General features: G+C 37.4%; 1 protein-coding gene and 1 pseudogene across 7 annotated transcripts in view; both read left to right on the top strand.

Moving 5' to 3' along the window:
* WRN (WRN RecQ like helicase) overlaps nt 1–24,935 on the top strand; it is a 155,426-nt gene that overhangs the window by 14,490 nt on the left and 116,001 nt on the right. For 5 of the 7 annotated variants that reach the window (XM_032413453.1, XM_032413455.1, XM_032413451.1 and 2 more), the window contains exons 2-3: nt 21,707–21,814; nt 22,627–22,739. In XM_032413453.1, the coding sequence (XP_032269344.1) occupies nt 21,719–21,814; nt 22,627–22,739 (209 nt within the window). In that variant the 5' untranslated portion in view covers nt 21,707–21,718. Of the gene's footprint in view, nt 1–20,442; nt 20,474–21,706; nt 21,815–22,626; nt 22,740–24,935 lie in introns of those variants that run through there. The other 2 variants (XM_032413452.1, XM_032413456.1) reach the window with 2 other exon arrangements.
* On the top strand, nt 11,098–11,767 carry LOC116637856 (annotated as a pseudogene).

Here is a 24,935-nt window from a genome sequence, read left to right as displayed (position 1 = left end):
ATCAGTATACCAACTTATGTATAACTGTAGACAAAAAGATGTGACATCCTGTTTATCACTGTTTATATTAATGCAGTAAGGCAAGTAATATAATATTTAGTAATAATGTAATATAGGGGCGCCTGGGTGGCTCAGTCAGTTAAGCGTTTGCCTTCACCTGGGGTCATGATCCTGGGGTCCTGGGATCAAGCCCCGCATCGGGACCTCTGCTCAGCGGGGAATCTGCTTCTCTCTATCCCTCTGCTCCTCCCCCCTGCTCATGCTCTCTCTCTCTTTCTGTCAGATAAATAAATAAAATCTTAAATAAAATAAAATAAAATAAAAAATAGTGTAATATAATAAGGCAAGTAATATAATAGGAATTTAATCCCATTTTCAGATGAGGAAATGAAAATAGAAAAGTAAAGTGACTTGTACAAGGTCACATGGATACTAGGTAGCAAAGTGTCAAAGTATAATTTTCCAAAATATTAAAGACTGATTCTCATACAAATATAGAATGAACATATGTCACATTTATTCAGTTCACTAATGAGGGAACCAGCAGGAGATAAAATTGGTTCAAAGTTTATATAGTGTATTAGGGTTCTCCAGAAAAACGGAACCAGTAGGGTATATATAGATATATAGAAAGAGATTTATTTTGAGGGATTGGCTCATGCAGTTTTGGAGGCCGAAGTTCCACAATTTGCTGTTCCATGCTGGAGGTCCAGGAAAACCAGTGATGTAATTCCAGTTCAGACCTTGAAGGCCTAAGAACCAGAGGAGCCAGTGGTCAAGCTCCCCTCCTAGTCTGAAGGTCCAAGAACTGAGGAGTGCTGATGTGGGAGGCCACGAGAAGATGGATGTCTCAGCTCAAAGGGAGAGCCAATTTGCCCGCCCTCTGCCTTTTTGTTTTTTTGAGACTCAACAGATTGCATGGTGCCCACCCTTATTGGTGAGGGCAGTCTTCTTTACAAAGTTTACCAATTCAAATGCTAATTTCCTCTGGAAACACCCTCTCAGACACAACTAGAAATAGTGTTTAACTAGCTCTGGGCGGGTAACCCCTTAGCCTAGTTAAGTTGACACATAAAACTGACCATTACATACACATATTGGAGAAAGAATTTTGGAATCAAATTGCTAGGTTAGATACAAAGCTTTCCCTACAGAGCAATAAAAACCATAGCCTTGGAGAGAGGGGAAAGATGGCGGAGGAGTAGGTGACCCTATTTCAACTGGTCCCCGGAATTGAGCTGGATATCTACCAGACCACTCTGAGCACCCACGAAACCAGCCTGAGATGTAAGAAGATCTGGATCTCTACAAACAGAATATCGCAGGCGGTTGGTTTTGAGGTATGAAGCGGAGAGCCGTGATTCTGTGGGCAGATATCCGAGGATAAACGGCAGCGGGAGGGTGCCTGGCCGTGGGGATCCTACACCGTGGGTGAGTGACAGCCTTGCGCGCTGCGGACGGGGCACAGACTCGCAGACCGGTAGCTTCGGGAAAGAACTTTAGGGCAGCCCCCGGGGTGGAAAACCAGTGCGGCGGGGTCGCGCGCACGCGAACCGCAGCCCCCTGGACAGAAACCGGAGCGACGGTCGCGCGCACGTGAACTGCAGCCTCCGAGACGGAAACCTGGTGCGCCGAGGTCGCACCGGTGAACTGCAACCCCCAGGGTGAAACAACCGAGCGGGGAGCGGCGGAATCGCGCGCACGCGAACTGCAGTCCCTGGGATGGAACCCCAAGTGGTGGAGTCGCGCACGCTCGTGAACTGGGAGCGGCTGGCGGTTTTAGCAGCACAAAGGGCAGAGAGCTGCCCCTACCTGGAGGCAGGTCTGGGAGCGCTGCGGAGGGGCGCACAACCCAGGACGCTGCAGTTTATAGCAGCACGGACAGAAACGGAGACAGTGTGGCCTGGAGAGCTCACTGAAGAACAGACTGAGGTCTCTCTGCTCTGAGGCAGAGGGTTGGAAACGGTCTCTTCTGCTCTGACTCGCGGAAGAGACACGGAAAGCCGCCAGGGAAAGGCGCCAGAGAACAAAAGCCCCAAAGACTGATTCCCACTGAGCCCATCCCCCGCCACAGGGACGCAGGGCAACTCTGCCCAAACAGGGTTGCCTGAGTAACAGCGTGGCAGGCCCCTCCCGCAGAAGACAGGCTGGGAAAACGAGGCCAGCAACCCTAAGGTCCCAAGAAAACAGGTGCATCTTGCTTGGGTTCTGGTCAATAATTTGGACTCTATACATTCCCTCAAATGCCCATCAACAGAATGACTAGGAGGAGGAGCCCCCAAAATAGAAAAGACTCAGAGATGATGACTTATGCTGCAGATTTACAAATGGATGCAGATATAACCAAGATGTCAAAGATGGAATTCAGGCTAGCAATTGTGAAGACAATGGCTAGAATGGAGAAATCAATTAATGGCAACATAGAGTCTCTAAGGGCAGAAATAAAAGGTGAATTGGCAGAACTTAAAAATGCTATCAATGAGATCCAATACAATCTAGATAATCTAACAGCTAGGGTAACTGAGACAGAAGAGAGAATAGGCGATCTGGAAGACAGTATAATAGATAAAAAGGGAAAAGAGGAGGCCAGGGAAAAACAACTCAGAATCCATGAAAATAGAATCAGAGAAATAAGTGACACCATGAGGTGTTCCAATGTCAGAATAATTGGAATCCCGGAGGGAGTGGAGAGAGAGAGAGGGCTAGAAGATGTATTTGAGCAAATCGTAGCTGAGAACTTCCCTAATCTGGGGAATGAAACAAACATTCGAGTCCTAGAGGCAGAGAGGACCCCTCCTAAGATCAAGGAAAATAGGCCAACACCCCGGCATGTAATAGTAAAACTTGCAAATCTTAGAACCAAGGAAACCATCTTAAGGGCAGTTAGGGGGAAGAGATTCCTTACGTACAGAGGGAGGAACATCAGAATAACGTCAGACCTAATCACAGAGACCTGGCAAGCCAGAAAGGCCTGGCAAGACATATTCAGGGTACTAAATGAGAAGAACATGCAGCCAAGAATACTTTATCTGGCAAGGCTTTCATTTAGAATGGATGGAGAGATGCAGAGCTTCCACGACTGGCAGAAGTTGAAAGAATATGTGACCACTAAGCCGGCCCTGCAAGAAATATTAAGGGGGGGTTCTATAAAAGGAGGAACGACCCCAAGAGTGATCTACAACAGAAATTTACAGGGACAATCTATAAAGACAATGTCTTCACAGGCAACATGATGACAATTAATTCATATCTTTCAATAATCACTCTCAACGTGGATGGCCTAAACGCTCCCATAAAATGGCACAGGGTTGCAGATTGGATAAAAAGACAGGACCCATCCATATGCTGTCTACAAGAGACTCATTTTGAACCTAAAGATACATCCAGACTGAAAGTGAAGGGATGGAGATCTATCTTCCATGCCAGCAGACCTCAAAAGAAAGCTGGGGTAGGAATTCTTATATCAGACAAATTAGATTTTAAACTAAAGTCTGTAATAAGAGACACAGAAGGACACTATATCATTCTTAAAGGGTCTATCCAACAAGAAGATCTAACAATTGTAAATATCTACGCCCCCAACATGGGAGCAGCCATATACATAAGCCAACTGTTAACCAAAATAAAGAGTCATATTGATAACAATACGTTAATTGTAGGAGACCTCAATACTCCAGTCTCAGCAATGGACAGATCATCTAAGCAGAAAATCAACAAGGAAACAAGAGCTTTGAATGATACATTGGACCAGATGGACGTCATAGATATTTACAGAACATTCCACCCTAAACCAACAGAATACCCATTCTTCTCGAGCGCACATGGAACTTTCTCCAGAATAGACCATATACTGGGTCACAAATCAGGTCTCAACCGATACCAAAAGATTGAGATTATTCCCTGCATATTCTCAGACCACAATGCTCTAAAACTGGAACTCAATCAGAAGAAAAAATTTGGCAGAAATTCAAACACTTGGAAGCTAAAGACCACTCTGCTCAAGAATGTTTGGGTTAACCAAGAAATCAAAGAACTTAAACAATTCATGGAAATCAATGGGAACGAAAACACATCAGTCCAAAACCTATGGGATACTGCAAAGGCGGTCCTATGGGGGAAATACATAGCCATCCAAGCCTCACTCAAAAAAATAGAAAAATCCTGAATTCACCAACTAACTCTACACCTTAAAGAACTAGAGAAAAAGCAACAAACGACGCCTAAGCCACGCATTAGAAGAGAAATAATTAAAATTAGAGCAGAAATCAATGAATTAGAAACCAGAAACACAGTAGATCAGATCAATGAAACTAGAAGTTGGTTCTTTGAAAGAATTAATAAGATTGATAAACCACTGGCCAGACTTATCCAAAAGAAGAGGGAAAGGACCCAAATTAATAAAATTATGAATGAAAGGGGAGAGATCACGACGAACACCAAGGAAATAGAAACAATTATTAGAAATTATTATCAACAACCATATGCCAATAAACTGAGCAATCTGGATGAAATGGATGCCTTCCTGGAAACCTATAAGCTGCCAAGACTGAAACAGGAAGAAATTGACAACCTGAATAGGCCAATAACCAGTAACGAGATCGAAGCAGTGATCAAAAACCTCCCAAAAAACAAGAGTCCAGGGCCTGATGGATTCCCTGGGGAATTCTACCAAACATTCAAAGAAGAAATAATACCTATTCCAGTGAAGCTGTTTCAAAAAATAGAAACAGAAGGAAAACTTCCAAACTCATTCTATGAGGCCAGCATTACCTTAATCCCCAAACCAGGCAAAGACCCCCTCAAAAAGGAGAATTTCAGACCGATATCCCTGACGAATATGGATTCCAAAATCCTCAACAAAATCCTAGCTAATAGGATCCAACAATACATTAAAAGGATCATCCACCACGACCAAGTGGGATTTATCCCTGGGATGCAAGGGTGGATCAACATTCGCAAATCAATCGATGTGATAGAACACATTAATAAGAGGAGGGAGAAGAACCATATGGTCCTCTCAATTGATGCAGAAAAAGCATTTGACAAAATACAACATCCTTTCCTGATTAAAACTCTCCAGAGTATGGGGATAGAGGGAACATTCCTCAAGCTCATAAAATCCATCTATGAAAAACCCACAGCGAATATCATCCTCAATGGGGAAAAGCTGAGAGCCTTTCCCTTAAGATCAGGAACACGTCAAGGGTGCCCACTCTCACCACTGTTGTTCAACATAGTACTAGAAGTCCTAGCAACAGCAATCAGACAACAAAAAGAAATAAAAGGTATTCAAATTGGCAAAGAAGAAGTCAAACTCTCTCTTTTCGCAGATGACATGATACTTTATGTGGAAAACCCAAAAGACTCCACCCCCAAATTACTAGAACTCATCCAGCAATTCAGTAACGTGGCAGGATACAAAATCAATGCACAGAAATCAGTTGCTTTCTTATACACTAACAGCGCAACTGTAGAAAGAGAAATTAAAGAAACGATTCCATTTACAATAGCACCAAAAACCATACGATACCTCGGAATAAACCTAACCAAAGAGGTAAAGGATCTATACTCTAGGAACTGCAAAACACTCCTGAAAGAAATTGAAGAAGGCACAAAAAGATGGAAAAATATTCCATGCTCATGGATCGGAAGAATAAACATTGTTAAAATATCTATGCTACCCAGAGCAATCTATACCTTCAATGCCATCCGGATCAAAATTCCAATGACATTTTTCAAAGTGCTGGAGCAAACAATCCTAAAATTTGTATGGAATCAGAAAAGACCCCGAATCGCCAAGGAGATGTTGAAAAAGAAAAACAAAGCTGGGGGCATCACGTTGCCCGATTTCAAGCTATATTACAAAGCAGTGATCACCAAGACAGCATGGTACTGGCACAAAAACAGACATACAGACCAATGGAACAGAATAGAGAACCCAGATATGGACCCTCAACTCTATGGTCAAATAATCTTTGACAAAGCAGGAAAAAACATGCAATGGAGAAAAGACAGTCTCTTCAATAAATGGTGCTGGGAAAATTGGACAGCCACATGCAGAAGAATGAAACTCGACCATTCTCTAACACCACTCACAAAGATAAACTCAAAGTGGATGAAAGACCTCAATGTGAGACAGGAATCCATCAAAATCCTAGAGGAGAATATAGGTAGTAACCTCTTTGACATCGGCCACAGCAACTTCTTTCAAGATACATCTCCAAAAGCTAGTGAAACAAAAGCAAAAATGAACTTTTGGGACTTGATCAAGATAAAAAGCTTCTGCACAGCAAAGGAAACAGTCAACAAAACAAAGAGGCAACCCACAGAATGGGAGAAGATATTTGCAAATGACACTACAGATAAAGGGCTGGTATCCAAAATCTATAAAGAACTTCTCAAACTCAACACCCAAAAAACAAATAATCAAGTCAAAAAGTGGGCAGAAGAGATGAACAGACACTTCTCTGAAGAAGACATACAAATGGCTAACAGACACATGAAAAAATGTTCGTCATCATTAGTCATCAGGGAAATCCAAATCAAAACCACACTGAGATACCACCTTATACCAGTTAGAATGGCAAAAATGGACAGGGAAAGAAACAACAAATTTGGAGAGGTTGTGGAGAAAGGGGAACCCTCTTACACTGTTGGTGGGCATGCAAGTTGGTACAGCCACTTTGGAAAACAGTGTGGAGGTGCCTCAAAAATTTAAAAATAGAGCTACCCTATGACCCAGCAATTGCACTCCTGGGTATTTACCCCAAAGACACAGATGTAGGGAAAAGAAGGGCCATATGCACCCCAATGTTCATAGCAGCAATGTCCGCAATAGCCAAACTGTGGAAAGAGCCAAGATGCCCTTCCACAGATGAATGGATAAAGAAGATGTGGTCCATATATACAATGGAATATTACTCAGCCATCAGAAAAGATGAATACCCAACTTTTACATCAACATGGATGGGACTGGAGGAGATTATGCTAAGTGAAATAAGTCAAGCAGAGAAAGTCAATTCTCATATGGTTTCACTTATTTGTGGAACATAAGGAATAACATGGAGGACATTAGGAGAAGGAAGGGAAAAATGGGCGGGGGGAACTGGAGGGAGAGATGAACCATGAGAGACTATGGACCTGAGGAACAAACAGGGTTTTAGAGGGGAGGGGGGAGGGGGGATTGGTTAGCCCGGTGATGGGTATTAAGGAGGGCACGTACTGCATGGAGCACTGGGTGTTATACGAAAGCAATGGATCGTGGATCACTACATCAAAAACTAATGATGTATTGTATGGTGACTAACATAACATAATAAAATTAAAAACTACCAAAAAAACCCCACAAAACATTATTCCTGTTTTTAGAACATTCACATGCTTATTTTTAAATGTCATTTAAATGTCATTTACTTTTATTCAAGTAAATAAATTGTCACAAAAGAAAAAAAAAAAACCCATAGCCTTTGAGATTATCTCTTCTACTGGACAGAATTCAGTTGTATCTTTGCTAGACAGAAATTTACAAGTTAACAAGTAACTTCATAGAGTCTCAGCTTTTATCAGTAGTAAATAACAAGTTATATAAAGGTATATTCTCTCACGAAGTAATCTTTGGGTAGGATTGTGTGTCTATAGGACATCGAAAGGACATACTGCCTTCTCTTTGTCTTTTAACTTTTGGATAATTTTTCTTGACACAAAGCAACGTGGGAACCTAGGTTTTCTGACTCTAAGTCCAGGTTTCTTTCCATTCTACTTCCCTGCCTCTTCATAGTATAATTTTTAATACTAGAGTAGTTGGCTAACTTTTGCAAAATTAGCTAGTCTTTGTTATTAGTTTTCCTTTTTGATATACTTTCCTTTGTTATACAGTGATGGTGATAGTTTTCTTTCTCAGAGAAATAGTGTGTAACTCAATGGATATTTGTAGAATTTGCATAAATACCCAAGATGAGAAATTAAAATTATAGCTTATCTACTCTTTTATGACATTTGTTACCAAATTTCAGAGTCATTGTAAACATTCTTGATTTTTGATTAAATAATCAGAATTTATAAAATGGTGTATTTGATCAGATTAGCCTTTACATATTTTGAACAAAATAGAGGTGAACCATTTTAAGTAGTAGGTGAAAATTTGTTCACATTAAACAAGATAATTGCCTAACAGTTAAGCATTGCACTACTTACTAACAATTTTTTCCTGGCCCTGAAGTGGTTATCTTTAGGTGTCATTTAACTCACCAGTGGTTTTTTTTTTTTTTAATGCTTTTTAAGAAGGTTGGGATGCTTTATTCAGTTTAGCCCTCAAGCAATTAGGCAAATCAGTTACCATGGTAACAGTAGGTATTAATTTCCTTACCTTAGTTAAAGGTTTTTTTTAAGATTATTTATTTGAGAGAGAGAACACGTGTGAGGAAAGGGATAGAGGAGCCGAAGGAGAGAATATCAAGCAGACTCTGTCTAGTGGTGAGCCTGACTCAGGGCTCCATCCCAGGAACCGTGAGATCCTTACCTGAGCTGAAACCAACAGTCTGAGGTTTAACCGACTGAGCCACCCAGGCACCACAGCATTAGTTGAAGGTTTTAGGAGCAAAGACATCTCTGAGCTAACCCACTGAAACCCAGCTTTCTATGAAACAGGAGTTAGTTTGTCCATTCTCTAGAAGATGATACCATTTCAAGTAGAAAAATGTACTCTTGAGATGAATTTCTACTCTGACAGAGCGAAGTAGAGTATGATTTAAAAGCTAGGTAATTAAAGAGCTATCCCTTCTTAGTTTAATATGGGATACAGTTGGTCTTAATTTTCCTGTATTTGTTCTAACTTAAATCTTGAATCTTATGGGTGTATTTCTATTGCCATGAACTAAAAGGCACTAAACGTGCCTGCAGTAGACGGCTTTCCTACTATCTAATTGATGTCAAATAAAATCATTTAAGATGAATTTTTTTCAAAACCTAATTCCTAATTTTAGGAGATAATCTCTTAACATTTAATGGGCTAATATTACTAACCCTGTATAGTAAGCCTACTCATTTAGGTATCATGAAGTCTATTTTGCAAGTAATATATCAAAAGGTTTTAGTAAGAAGTTGTATTCTTATTAGGTATTTTATCACTGTATTATGGTGATTAAAAAAATTGCTGTAGTTGTTAATGCCAGTAGCATTGGACATTTTCCAGTCTTAGACCATTTTGTCTATGTTCTGTAGCAGGAGTTGGCAAACTTGTGGTGGGTCACATTTGACTTGCTGCTTGTTTTTGTACTATGAGCTAAATGGTTTTTACATTTTTAAGTGGCTAAGAAAAAATCAGAAGAAAAATTTTATGAAATTTGTATAAATCTAGATTTCATTGTCTATAAAGTCTTACTGGAACATAGCCATGCTTATTTAAGTATTATTTATGATATTTGAGCCACAATGTCTGACTTGGTAGTTGCAACAGAGACAATCTGCCATGAGGCCTAGAACATTTACTGTTTGGCTCTTTATAGAAAAAGTTTGCTAACTCTTGTTCTAGAGTATTAAAAAATGTAGCCTTGGTTGTTCATTAAAAACAAACAGACAAACAACCTTTCCCCTTTTCTGGGCATACTTTCCCCCCGATTGCTAAAAGTAACACATGTTCTTATAGAAAATTTGGAACATATAGAAAAGTATAAAGAAGAAAATAAAAAACCGTCTTCAGTTGTGGGATAACCACTAATATTTTGGTATACATTGCTCCAGACCTTTAAAAATATCAAATATGTATATATGTGTATATGTATGCCTATATATATATATATATAGGTGTATATATATGTGTGTGTGCATGTATACATATGTCCCTCTATGTAGAATATGTATATATATACATATGCAAATACATACATATTTATTGGGTAAAATTAGAGTCTAACTTGCTTTTTCACTTGATAAATTATGTTTTTAATGGTTGCATAGTGCTCTGTTTTATGGATATGACATAATTTATTATTTAACTATTTTACCGTTGTCAGACATGTCTGTTTTCAACCCTTTATCATTATAAATATTGTATATTACATTATATATCTTAAATACTATCATATATAACAAGAATGACTATCCTTGTATATAAATCTTTCTGAGGAATGCTGGTTTTTTGGGTGAGATTAATTCTTTTAAAAATGAAACTATGTGTAAAACTAGAGAATTATTTTGAGGGAAATGTTGGTAGTGCAGGAAAATACTTACTTGGCCTGCCTTCATGAAAAAGATGGCTTTCATTTAGCCTCAGCTCTGGTTAAACATAATAATTTTCACACCAGACCATCAAACCAGCTCTTAAATAAGTTGACTGGTAAAGCATATAGTTGATACTGATAGTAGATGGATTGGAGGAACTGGGTCCATGTCCCACTCTGGCTTCATAGTTTATACTCACAATTCGGCAGCTTGGGAAAGTAGATTTCTTGTGTGCATGCTCCTATCATTATTATTGAAGCCATAGAGAAAAGTGGAGTAATGCTCCAGTCTAGTGTGAGTTGACACAGTAGACTCAGAAATGGGGGTAAAAGGGGATGTGCTCCATTCCTGGGGTAATTCACTTGCTACTGCTCTAATTAAGTAGATGTTCCAGCCAACCACTGTGTGTCCTCTGTATGCTTCTGTAAAGGAAATGCCATTTGTTAGCACATTCCTAGTTTTTTGCCATCACTCACTCCATAGAGTTCCTACAAAAACGTACCCAAGTATTTCACTCAAAGAATGATTTGTAAATGGGTATTGACTTTAAAAATTACTATGGATATCCATACCCGCTGCTTGGTACCGATCTGTCTACAGCAGAAGTAGTAAATTGGAAGGCCCGCAGGCCAAATTTTGGCCTGTAGAGGGGTCTTGAATATTGCTCTTAAATGGAAGATTGCATGGTGCAATTTCTTCATCTTTGGAAAAACTGGGAGATCTGGTAACACTGGGTCCATACTGGCAAGAGTTAGCTGGAACAAAGTTAGTGGCTTCCAATTTGTGCTGTAGCATAGTGATATGGGTTATAAGGTAAGATTTTGATGGCTGCATATTTTTTATAGTTTTTAAATATATAAAAGCATTTTATGAAACATTTAAAGATTTATAATAGGTGAAATTATATTTGAACATTATTCTATATGGTGATCCTTTTGTAAACTACTTGAGTTAAGTAACTGTTCTAAAGAAACGATTCACAGCAGCCATACTCTCAGTTTCAAAGGGGAAAAACACTTTATTGATATTATAAAGTAAAAAACCTAGTGGAAATAGAAGAAAAGGGAAATCTACGCATAGATGAAGGCAATAGTAAGCAGTAAAGGAGAATAAGATAGAGTTACATCGGTGAGGGACGCCACGAATTCCATTTGGAGGCATCTTTGAGCTCACTGAGTAGACACCGTGAGCAAAGCTCACCCTCCTGAATTGAAAAAATTTATGGACAAGAAATTATTGAAATTAAATGGTGGCAGACATGTCCAAGGAATATTGCAGGGGATTGATCCGTTTGTGAATCTTGTGATAGATGAATGTGTGGAGATGGCAACTAGTGGGCAACAGAACAGTATTGGAATGGTGGTAATATGAGGAAATAGTATCATCATATTAGAAGCCTTGGAGCGAGTATAAACAATGGGTGTGTTCATCAGAAGAAATCAACTGCTTCCACATGTCCCCTCCATAGTACCTGTTTTACTACAATATAAAAATCAGGTCGTGTGCATTTTCATATTGAACTTTTTTGTTAAATAAACTTTTATAATAGTCAAAAAAAAAAAAAAAGAGTTACATCTGATTGGGTACTTACAACATCTAACCTCATTAACTGGGGAATCCTTTGGGGACAGCCAGACTGGGGTTCCAGCCAGGCCTGGGTACAGCGTCTTCCCCTCAGGTGAGACTTCCAACTGACCATCCCCATAAGGGTGGTATTTATAGGGCAAATGACCAGGTGTGAAGTTAAACATTTGTTTGCCTCTGTGTGGTTTGGAGCGAGCAGCATTTCTGTGTTATCATGTCTTTACATCTTCAAGGAGCCTGGGCCATATGTGCTTGCCTCTCCTCTTGGATTCTATTCTGGAGGGCCAGCCCAGGCTGGAGCCAGAGGGGATGCAAGGCAAAATTTATAGCTCTTGGTGTCTAGACCAGAAGGGCCAGTTCTGACCTGGAGGCTAGCTAATGTCCACTAGCCAGACTCCCGAGATCACTCAGCAGCACGTCTCACACACGACATTCTTTAACCTCCTGCCTCTGTGCAGGTCTGGGTGGTCTGTTACGCAGGACCAATCACAGAAACTTCGTACAGTACAGTAACATGGATGGCTGTGCATGGTAAACATGGTCAGACAGGGTTGTTCTCTGGCTGTATTATGTAGCACTTCCTCCTGACTTTCCTGTTAAATTCCTAATTAATATTTTAATTTTGTATGTGTATATTATTTAATAATTGGGAAAGTTATATGTGTTTGTGTATATAAACTTTCTTTCTTTCTTTTTTTTAAGTAGGCTCCACACAGGGCTTACACTCACAACTTGGAGATCAAGACCTGAGCTGAGATTAAGAGTTGGATGCTTAACTGACTGAGCCACCCCGGTGCCCCAAAATTCTTTCATTTTTGTCTTAATTTTTGTAATTATTTTACTGCTAACAGAAAAGAGCGTGATTGTTAGCTAATTCTTATCAGTATTTTCTAACAGAAAACAATGAATTTTGTTAATTTTCTTGTTATTTAATTTTTAATTATTTATTTATTATGGCCTTTTTGATGTGACAATTTGTCAAACCCTGATTATGATAGAATTTCATAATATGTTTGTTTTTAGAATTTATACTAGTGCTTATATCTAAAAATAATCAATAATTGAACATAATACAATTCCATTGATTTAATAAGGGAAATATAGACCTCTGTAACTTCAGAAGCTCATTTAAAAATATTTTTGATTATAAGTGTATTTTGCTTAAAAAATTTAAATTATTAAACTAACTGAAAATATTTCAGTACACTGTTTTTGTTTAGTCTTTTTCATTAAAGAAGTTTTTTGGGATAAGATTTGTTAAAAAAAAACATAAGAATTTAGACAAACTAAAAAATTGACAAGAAACGTTTCCCAAGGAATGAAGGATTTGTAGTATTTCAAGTACTTTATTTTTTAAGTATTTTATATTCAAATAAATTTAATTTCTGCAGGTATTTGCTTTCCCACTGTAATGCCTAATTTATTGATTAAAGCTGTAAAGTCACCTGATTTGTGAGTTAAATGTAACACTAAATATTTCATCAATAATTAGTCTCTAAAGTAAAAAAATGATCTCAGAATTATATGGTGTTTCCATAATTCTTTACAGGCTAAATCAAATGAAATAGGGGTGTCAAACAAAATACTCTGGTACCTTCTCATAAAACGGCTATTTTACTAAAAAAAGTTTGAATTTTTGAAATAATATTTGAGCACAATATAACAAAATTCTTTTTTTTTTTTTTAAAGATTTTATTTATTAATTTAAGAGAGAGAGAGCATGAGCTCGGTGGGGAGGGGCAGAGGAGAAGCAGACTCCCCACTGAGCAGGGAGCCCTACTCAGGGCTCGATCCCAGAACCCTGGGACCATGACCTGAGCTGAAGGTAGACACTTAACTGAGCCACCCAGGCGCCCGGAGAACAAAATTCTTTTAAGAGGTTGTGATTATCAGATTGAGCTCAAGAAGCTGGTTACAGGATTGCACAATTAGTAAAGCCTAGATACTTTGCTAGTTTGCCAAATGTGCTCTTTTTTCCTGCCTGTGTGGAGCGCTGTGTTAGGGATCAGTAAGGCAAAAGAAATGGAAAAATTGCCATTCTCAATTATTCTGTTAGAAGATGTGTTTAAGATTTGTCAAAGACATAGAAGACAGTACTAATTCAGAAGATTATTTAATGAAAAAGGTGTTCATTGCAGATATGAATCCATAACTGTTAGTAACGGGCTTCAGTTAGAAAGCTATATAGAATCCTTGAGGAAGAATGCTTGAGAGGACATTATTTGCTTGGCAAAGAAGTTTTAAAACTGAAGTATTCAAAGGGAATATCTTCAAACATACAAAATTTTACGGAAACAGTGAAAGTCTGGGACTGGTAATAACAGGAAGGTTTAGGCTGTACATTTAGTTCAATATAAATGAATTAGTTCAATATAAAAAAAAACCAACCCTGATATTCTAAGTAATAAGTTGTCTTATTCACAGAGAAGCTCCTATATATTAAAATTTGCCTGTAGTTCTGAGTTCCACATTAAATGAAGTCATAAAAATGGTGAACCTAATGAAGTCTAAGCTACTATAGTACCTTCTTTTCAGCTTTAGGTGAATAAATGTGGCTAGCTATTTCAATAATTAAGTATATTGACAGTCTAAAAGAAGATTTATAAGCTAAAAGAAAATTTCAAATTATTCCATGTGAATGGTTTTTACTTTGCAGATTTGTTGAAGTATAGTTATCGGCTTCAATAAATAGTATTCTTAACTGACGTTTTGAGCACCTGAATTAACTTAAAAGTGCAATGATTATGTGGAAAATATATTAACATGTACTGACAAAGTTTGTGGATTCAGAGTGATAATTCAGCTTTGGGAGAGTGAAGTTAAAATAGTTTTAGAAGTGACATTTAATTGGTATCATTTGAGTCCTAAGGATGAATTAATAATACTTGTAGAGCAAATTCAGCGTATGCCTGTGACAGAGCTTTAGCACACTATATTGAAATACTTGATATAAAAAATTCATTTATATTCAAAACTTGTTTATATCATCAGAAGGAATTTACATAGTTTTCAGTAGAAGAAAAGGAGAAGCTGTTAGATTTAAAGAACTTTAGCATTCTTGAAGTACAATTTAAAGAGGTCGAGTTGTTGGAATGCTGGTTAATAGTGAAAAAGGAGTTTTCAGCCTTTTAGAGCAGAGCCTCTTGCCATTTGCTACCACTTGTGCTAATAAAGCTTCTCTGTGATGGTTGCTATATAGAATATTAAGAAAATGTTAAAAGGTTTTAATCAGGAGTTGTATGTAGCCATTTTAAACAGAAAGCCTAGGGGCGCCTGGGTGGCTCAGTCATTAAGCGTCAGCCTTCGGCTCAGGTCATGATCCCAGGGTCCTGGAATCGAGCCCCACATCGGGCTCCCTGCTCAGCGGGGGAGCCTGCTTCTCCCTCTCCCAACTCCCCCTGCTTGTGTTCCCTCTCTTGCTGTGTCTCTCTCTGTCAAATAAATAAATAAAATCTTAAAAAAAAAAAAACACAGAAAGCCTAATATTCAAGTTATGTTCATCTAAACAACTTAGTTTCTTGTATAAAAAATTTAATTTTACATGAAGGTATAATGCAATTTTTACAAAATGTCATATACACACTCCCAGATCGCCTTCCTAGTATGCTATAAAAATATTTTCATTTTCTGAATGTGCCGTCAAGTTGAAAATGTTGTAGACTCCTGGTATAGACCTTCATTTGTAAATGAAGTGGGCATCGAGAATCATCATGTAATTGAGAGAAATCAACAGCTATCAAGCTTGTTTAGCTGAATAGTTGACCCTTGATAAAAAATAATTTCTAGGGGCACCTGGGTGGCTCAGTCAGTTAAGTGTCTGCCTTCGGCTCAGGTCATGATCTCCGGATCCTGGGATTGAGCCCCATGTCGGGCTCCTTGCTCAGCGGGGAGCCTGCTTCTCCCTCTTCCTCTGCTACTCCCCCTACTTGCACTGTCTCTCTCTGTCAAATAAATAAATAAATAAATAAAATCTTTAAAAAAATAATTTCTAAACAAAAAAACCTAAAAGTCTTTATAAGTATTATCAGTGGATTCAGCAGGAAATGTGTTAATAAAAGAACCGAAGAGGATGGATGGAGGGAGGTGGGTGGAGGATGGGCTAATGGGTGATAGGTATTAAGGAGGGCACTTGTTATGATGAGCGCTGGGTGTTATATATAAGTGATGAATCACTAAATTCTACCCCTGAAACCAATATTACACTATATGTTAACTATCTAGAATTTAAATAAAAATTCGAAAAAGAAAAAAAAAATAAAAGAATTGAAAGTGGTTGAAAAGGAAAATTGCAGGGTAACAAAGGAATTGAAACATAATTCCCTCAATAAAATACTCAGTGGAATTACTGTGGTAGAACAAATATGGCTGAAAACAAAATAGATACTTGTTGAATGAACTGAACAGCTGGTCCTAGGACGCCTACTTGATCTTTCCTGTCTTAGAGTGCTTCTAGAGGAGTTGTACTGATGAGCTCAGTGTTCTGGTGGTCTGGGTCTTGAGATTACAATTTGGGAGACCTGTGAATAGAGAAATTGCCTCCTAATACTTCAGTGGAAGACTTAGAATCTCTGTCCTGTTCGCAGCTTCCTGAGGGACCCTAAGAGCAGATGACTGCTGATGGTAAACAGTTTTACAGGCAAAGGAAAGTAACAGTCCAACTAAGGAAGCCAGCATCAGTGGAAAGAAGACCGCAGAACACCCAGAATAGGAGACTTTTATTGAAACAGATATTTAAACTAGATTATAACTTTTATAAAAGAAAGAAATAATAGGGACTAAACTAGAGCAATAAAGAAACTTTCTGCACCTAACAATCAAGATCTTAACATTATAAAAATTCAGTAGGCAAACTGAAAAGGACTATCACCATTGGGAGTGAAATTAGCATCTTAGAAGTCAAGTGTAAAAAGTATCTTAAGGTGGCGCCTGGGTGGCTCAGTCGTTAAGCGTCTGCCTTCGGCTCAGGTCATGATCCCAGAGTCCTGGGATCGAGCCCCGCGTCGGGCTCCCTGCTCTGCGGGAAGCCTGCTTCTCCCTCTCCCACTCCCCCTGCTTGTGTTCTCTCTCTCGCTGTGTATCTCTCTCTGTCAAATAAATAAACAAAATCTTTAAGAAAAAAAAAAAAAGTATCTTAAAATACAAAGAACAAAATTAAAGAGATGGTAGTCAGGAAGGAAAAAATGAGTCTAGGAGAAGAAATCCAGGCAGGAAGAAATTCACCAGCATGTGAATAAATGTAGAAGGAAAAAAGGGAAGAGATAGTGGCAGTTAATAACTAAATAATAACCAAACTAGAAATAGGGGTATATTAGTTTGCTGCAGGTGCCATAGTTAAGTGCTGCAAACTCCATGATTAACAGAAATTTATTGTCTCATAGTTTTGGAGGCCAGAAGTCCTAAATCAAGTTGTTGGTGAGTTGTTTCCTTTGGAGGGTGGTGGGGGAAGGATCTGTTCAAGACCTTCTCTTTGTGGCTTGTAGATGGATGGCTCTTTCTCCATGTGTTTATTCACATCATCTTCTCTCAGTGCATGTCTGTCCCCTTTTTGTAAGGACACCACTCAGTTTGGATTAGAGACCACTGTAATAACCTTGTTTAAATTTGATTACTTCTGTAATGACTTTTTCCAAATAAAGAGCCACATGCTGAAGTACTGAGGTTAGAACTCCCAACACTTTTTTTTTTTGAGGAGGGATACAATTCAACCCATATTGAGGGGAAATTTTTCTGATCTTAAGAAAAAGACTTCTAAGGACTCACTGATCCCAAGGAGAATAGTTTATGCTTAGGCTCCTTAAAATACAAAAATCCTTGAAAGTCTTTCAAGCTCCCAGATGGGAAAGAGATGACTTACAATAGAAAAAGCATCAGAGAAATAATGGATTTCTTACTTGCAGCATCAAAAGGTAGAAGACAGTAAGAATATCTACAGACTACTGAGGGACTGTTATACTCAGCCAACACATCATTCTATCTGTTTGAAGAAATACATTTTCACATATACAGGGAATCAGAGTTTATTACCTTCATATTCTACCTGATGAAAATAATTTAAAGAGTTCTCTAAACAATCGAGTCAGAACAAAAATTCAAGAGGGGTAAGACAAAGGGAAGAGGAAACCATAGTAAACAATATATTTACATATAACAGATGATGAAATTTATAATAAAAATGTTTAAAAAATAGTAAGGATTGTTGAAAAAGAAGAGCAATACTAAGAAAACTAACAGGCTGTAACCAAAACCACATCAACAAAGAGCAGTCATTAGAAGGGTGCGGAAGTAAAAACAGGACAGTGCAAGTGTAGGGTCATGGTGGGGAAGGGATATTGTTACAGTATTTTCCTGAGATAGTATGGTAATAGTAGGATGGAAAAAAATTGACGTTTTGTCATTGATAATGGAAAAAGAGTATGAATGGTAATTTCAGCCAATCAGGAAAAATGAAAAAAGTAAGAACTGAAGAAAGTAAGATAAATACTAATCAAAGTAAGATGAAAGAGAAAACCCATGTTCTTACACTAAATGCAAATGAGATGAATTACCCTATTGAAAGACATGTTCAATGGGACTATTCAAAACAAAAAAATAGAAAAATAAAAAAATAATAAAAATCGCAGGTGTATATTGTTTAGGGGCAGCCTTTAAAAAAGTCACCAAGATTGAAAAGTAGCAGATAATGGTAAATAGACAGGCAGGATGATTCCAGGAAAGTCCAAACCGAAGCAAATCAAAGTATATTACAGATCTTATTTGACTTAGGACTTCCCGGATAGACCACCGGAAGCTGAAAATGTATTTCATACATCTAACCTCCCGAACATCATAGCTTAGCCTAGCTGACCATAAACGTGCTCAGAACACTTAGATTAGTCTACAGTTGGCTAAAATCATCTGACAGAAAGACTATTTTATAATAAAGTATTGCATATCTCATGCAATTTATTGATTATACTGAAAGTGAAAACCAGAATGGTTGCATGGTTACAGGATGGTTGTCAGCGTATTGGTTGTTTATTCTTGTGACTGTGTGGCTGACCCGGAGCTGCCCGTGTCACCAGAGAAGGTCGTACACACATGACTAGCACAAGAAAAGATCCGAGTTCAAAATCTCAAGTATGGTTTCTAGTGAATGTGTATTGCTTTTGCACTATTGTAATGTTGAAAAATCCCAAGCCAAACCATTGTTAGTCAGGGACCATCTGTATTTATTTCAAAGAGGAATTTAAGATCTTTTAATGGTACAAGATGAAGTGTTATGAGATGATAAAAGACTTGATTTTAGAAAAAGACTTGTCAAAGTTGTTTATACTCAACAACATAACAGCTAAATATATAAATAAAAAATTCTATTATTCAATGACTCAGATCCCTTCCGAGAATAACCTTTATCTGATCAACGATTAAAATCCTCAGGTATCTTGAAGAATTTCCTTGTTGCAAATTATTCTACAACCTTAATTTGCTGTGTGCTTTTTATCTGTCCTGAGATCTAAGTAAATTTGACAAAGATGTTAGGTCTGTAAACAAGTTTACTTTTAAATTCTTTGCCTAGAAGCATCTAGACAGAATTTTGTGTGAAAAAAAGAAATTTTACATCTGAAAACTAGCCATTTCAAATTAAAATTATTTTAGTGTTATAGGTGGCTTCAGGGAAGAGTTACTGAAGTTTATTTCTGTTTTGGCAGTGTGAATGAATTACTTACAAAATTCCAAGATTTTATAGTCGTTTTTATAGAGTTGTCTATTATTTGCAGAAACCACAATTTTCTGGCAGTTTTGCAAATTGTCTACTCTGTGTATAGCAAAAACTTGTTTTCCGACTTCATAAAAATAGTATTTTAAGATTAAGAACAAAATATATATAAAAGTACACTTTGGGGTCAATTTTTAACTCTCGTTAAGAGTTTTGAGTTTGTGACACATATAAATGTATTAATAACTACTAACATTTGTAAAACGTTTTATAAAATAAAATATAAACACATGTTTTACATATTTTATCTTACTAATATAATATAAATGTAACAGCCAAACTTGAGTTGTCCATTCTGATTTCAGTGAATCATAGATCTTACCCAAAGCCAAACTTTGTTAATGATTCAAAGAATACAAGCAAGCACCAAGTGCAGATGGCATATTCTTTTTTTGGAGGATCCCCAGACTGTCAGACACAGATTCCAAAAATGTCCTTTTCTTTTGCAATAGGACATGTTATGGTTTTGGATTAACAGAATAGTTTTGAGCAATGTGTGCAAAAAAAAAAAAAATTGCACAAAGGAAGTTGTGTTGGTTTTGGAACTCCTCTGTTTTATATTCTCTTAATTACACAGCTTACTTGACTACTCCCCATTTTTCAGCCATAAATTAATAAATCCATAATTCCAGGCTCATTTGTGATGAGCAGTCAAGATAATTGAGCTATATCTTGCGAACAGCATTTTCTAGATAGGTACTCTGGTATTTTTCTTTTTTTTTTTGAGATTTTATTTATTTATTTGACAGAGAGACAGCGAGAGCCGGAACACAGGCAGGAGGTATAGGAGAGGGAGAAGCAACTACCCGCTGAGCAGGGAGCCCGGGGCTGGATCCCAGGACCCATGACCTGAGCCAAAGGCTGACGCTTAACGACTGATCCCCCCAGGCGCCCCTCTTTGGTATTTTTCTGCTAGTAAGTATCATTGATAGGTTTACAAGGCTACCTTCTGGTTTGAGGTCATTAGTGTATTACTGGGATCCAGGGCTGAGGTCTTTCATTTCCCCTCCCTCCCCCCAGTAGGTTGAGTGAATTACCAACCTGTTCTTAACCCTTTCCTTCCCAATGTGTAAGAGTGGTGGAGTTGGTTCTATATAGAAAATTTTGCTACAGTAATCTTTTGAAAGTTTCCTTTATAAATTATCAGTGTTCTCAGTTTTGGGGGTTCATGCTTGAGAAAATGAGCAATTAAAATGGATACCTGCTGATACTGTGTAATTTCTTCAGGGTTTATATTGCTAAGTATCCAATAGGGATAACAGGTTATCCCTAAATCATAAATAGTTGCTGTGATTATTTCATATTAACATATTTCATCATAAGAATCTTCAGGTATATATTTAAAACTGCTGCCCCTTTACTAGAAATTTGAGATAATAGGAACTAAGGCTGGAGTTGGAAAGATTTATTAAGAACTTAAAGCTACTTCAGTGTAGTGTGTTAGGTCACACCAGTGTATGGATCCATTTGCCATTAACAAAAAGAGTTTGTCATGGTTCTCCTATTCATTGTGTTTTCTATATCCATTCTTTACATGTGGTTTGCATTGAGAAGAGCCCTCACAGCTAGTAACAGATTTTTAAAAATATCCTCTGTGAAACTCTTATTCTTAGGGAAATTTGTTCACTTACTAGGCCAAGAGCTTAATTAAAAAAAACCTCTTAATATAAGAAAGCTGTTCTGTCTAAAAATTCATTTTTCAAGTAGACTTGTGAACAAGTCCAACAGTTTGCGGAGTTTACTTAGATCTTAGGACAGATGATAAGAAAAAGATGTCAAAATCTGTAAGAATTTACACACCCAAGGATTGTCGTTAGTCATGAGATAAAGATGATTCTTTGAAAGGATCAAAGTCATAGAATAATAGGATTTTGAAACTACTAGAACCTTAGAACTCAATTAAATTGGCTCACTTATTTTAAAAAGAAGAAATACTACTAAATATATAATTATTAGATCCAGCGTATTATATGTTTCCTTTTGTTTTGCAGTTCCAGCTCTTAGAGTCTACATGTGGGCCAAATGCCATAACTTTAAATGTGCATGTTTGGTTCTTCAGTCATATCCACAGGCCTCTCTCTGAGTTTTCTTTCAAAGATTGCACTATATTTATTCACAGAGTAATTGTTTTTTGAATTTTGCAACTAGAGCCTATTAAAGATGGATGAAAAAAAGTTGGAAAGAACTCCACAGCAGCGAAAACTTCCTGAATGGATGTCTGTGCAGAATGAGACCTGTCCTGCAGTAGGAGGAAAGGTATGTGGTTCACCAATTATTATTTCAGATGGGAAATTTAGTGTAAATTTGACTGTAAAATCAGTCAGTCCTCACTTGTAAACTGCAGGTCACCATTTAAGTTAGTTGCTGTTGGGTGATTGAACCACAACCTAGTCATTTATTGGGTGAATGGGATTAAATTTTTTTTTTTTTTTTTGAAGATTTTATTTATTTATTTGACAGAGAGAGACACAGCAAGAGCAGGAACACAAGCAGGGGGAGTGGGAGAGGGAGAAGCAGGCTCCCCGCCGAGCAGGGAGCCCGATGTGGGGCTCGATCCCAGGACCCTGGGATCATGACCTGAGCCGAAGGCAGACAGACCCAGGCACCCATGGGATTAAATTTTAATGGAGCTTACAAAATGGGGATTCTAACTCCGTATTTTACCTTTTTATCTAGTTTGTGTGGTTGACCTTACTAGTTTGTTCTAATTTAGATAATTTAGACAGTATTTATTTTGGTGAATTTTTGTGCGTAAGCAAGTTTAAGTTTTCTTAGATTCAGGATCCACCAGCCACTCTTCAGAAGCTTAAGGCAACATTATTACATCTAGAATACTAATATAATTACAGAAAAAAATTAATAAAATAAGTGCTCTTATGAAAATAGGATTAGAAGTTTGCAAATAAGCTTTTTAGAAAAAGAATTTTTGGATGGCTTTATTTTTGCTACGTTGTCCTTAGGACTTCGTTAGTATATATAATTTGAATGCTTCACTGAACTTTAATTTTTCCATGAACATCTCTTATTTAACTTTATTTGTGCCTTTCTGTAATCTTATTTAACTCAAGGCATCTATTCAGAAGAGTGTTTTCGAAGATGACCTCCCTTTCTTAGAATTCACTGGATCCATTGTTTATAGTTTTGAAGCTAGTGATTGTTCTTTTCTGTCAGAAGATATTAGGTAAGAGATTTGAATTTTCTAGTTTCATTTGAATTTGGACCCTTAGAAGATAACTATTATAACAGTATTTGTAAGTATACTGAATTTTATAGTTAAGGTGTGTTCCATAGATAATCATTTCTACATGTAGAATATCATTTGACAAGTTCTAATTTTATGTTAAAAAAATCTTAAAATCACTGGATTAAATGTGTAATGTACCTGTTTGTTCATTCATAATCCTTTTTATTACTTAATTTTTTGTTACTTTCAGTATTTAAATACTTAAATAAGCACATTGTTTATTTCACCAATGTAGGACCGAAAACTGCAAGAACTATTCAACCTCCAAGTGCCCCTTTTATATTTCATTAAAAATAACAACCTAGTAGTGAATAATGGTTGTGATCAGCTCTGTTGCCTTTAGCAAATGATTCCTAAGAACATTAGAAATGACTGTTAGTATTTTTTAAAATTGCCTTGTTAAATTAGGACTATGCAATAATGCAATCCAAGGCTCTTAAAGCATTTTACAAGGAGAGAAGTAGGGAATTCATTCAGATCTTCTTTGAAGTTGTATACCTGTCTTTTTCTTTTTTTTTTTAAACTGTTGTACATTGCAATGGTTAAAAGATACAGAGGTAAGTTAATCTATTTATTAATGATCTTCTGGTGGTAGATGAATTCTAGAAATAGTATTCAGGTGTCCTCACTCCTACTTTGGTTAACTGGCCACTTTTGGGTCTCATTATATAGAAAAAAATTTGTCTCATAGAGAAGGTAAAATCTGTCATTTATGATTATATATTACCTTTGTCAGTGCTGTAGCATGTCATATCTAAAGGCAATAAGCTTAAAGTGATTTGAGGAATGTAGTTCCGACGAATTCTGTGTACATTATGATAGGCAGACTTTTTTTTCTTACCCCCACTGGTTACCTTAAAGATTTTTGCTATCACAGGTTTTCAACAATTTGATTATGATATGCCTTTGTGTAGTGTGGTTTGTCTTCATCCTGCTTGGGGGTTCATTGAGCTGTTTGGGTCTGTGGGTTTCTAGTCTCATCAGATTTAAAATATTTCTTGAGATTTTTTTTTTTTTCCCCTTATCCTGTTACTCTTTTCTCCTCTGGTAGTCTCTATACACACAGGTTGGATTGCTTAATACTGTGTCATTGGTTATGGGGTTCTCTTCCCTTTCAGTCTTTTATTGTTTTTCTTTAATTCTTTTTCTCTCTGTGTTTTGGTTTGAATCGTTTCTTTTGCTGTGTTTGCAAGTTCACTTTTTTGTAGTGTCCGTCATCCCATCCTGTGAATTTTTAATTTTATTGTATTTTTCGTCTCTAGAAGTTCCATTTGTTTCTTTTTAGAAAATATCTTCCATTTTGGCTCTCATATTCATGTTTTCTTTTAAATATTTGAACATATTCAGCATATTTATAATGGTTGTTTTAGTGTGCTTGTCTGTTAATTCCATTATTTTAGTTATTTTTTCTATGAAATGACTTTTATCCTGTTTAGGGGGTCACATTTTCCTATTTTTTCCTGATGCCAGTGGTTTTGATTGGACATTGTGATTTTACCTTGTTGAGTGTTGGATTTGCTTCTTTTTCTTCAAAGAAAAGAGCTTTGCTCTGTCAGGCAGTTAAGTTACCTGAAGATCAGCTTTCACCTTTTGAGCCTTTATTTTTAAGCTTTATTAGGGTAGGTCGATAGGAGTCTTTACTCTGGGAATAATTTAGCCCTATAATAAGGTGTGACCCTTATGGAGTCTTTGCTGACTGCCCCAGGCGATCAACAAGACTCTCTGAGGTGACTTTTCAGAGCTTTAATGCCTCTTTCCTGCATGTAAGCCCTAGGAATTGTTCATCTGATGATTCCCTGGTTGTTCTTTGTGCATTCTCTTTCTTGCCTAGCTCCCTCCTCTCCAGAAACTACTTCCAGCTCCTTCAGCGTGTCTGGCTCTGCACCCTGTCTCCCTAACTCAGTGCTCTGCTTTGACTTCTCCCTGTTCTGGTGTCTGGAAAGCCCAGATAGAAAGCGGGGGCAGCAGCAGGGCTCCCCCATGGTTTCCTTTCCCTCAGAGAGCATAGTCCTGTATTACCTATTGTTCAGTGTCTGAAAACTGTTGTTTACCTATTTTGTCCAATTTTCTGTTTGTTCATAGAGGAAAGGTATGTCTGATCACTGTTGCTCCATCTTGGCCCAACGCAGAAGT

This window comes from Phoca vitulina, unplaced genomic scaffold, assembly GCF_004348235.1.
Source record: "Phoca vitulina isolate PV1807 unplaced genomic scaffold, GSC_HSeal_1.0 scaffold15, whole genome shotgun sequence".
NCBI classification, from domain to species: Eukaryota; Metazoa; Chordata; class Mammalia; order Carnivora; family Phocidae; genus Phoca; species Phoca vitulina.
The sequence above is the reverse complement of the archived record's forward strand: the minus strand, read 5'-3'. Positions and strand labels throughout refer to the sequence as shown.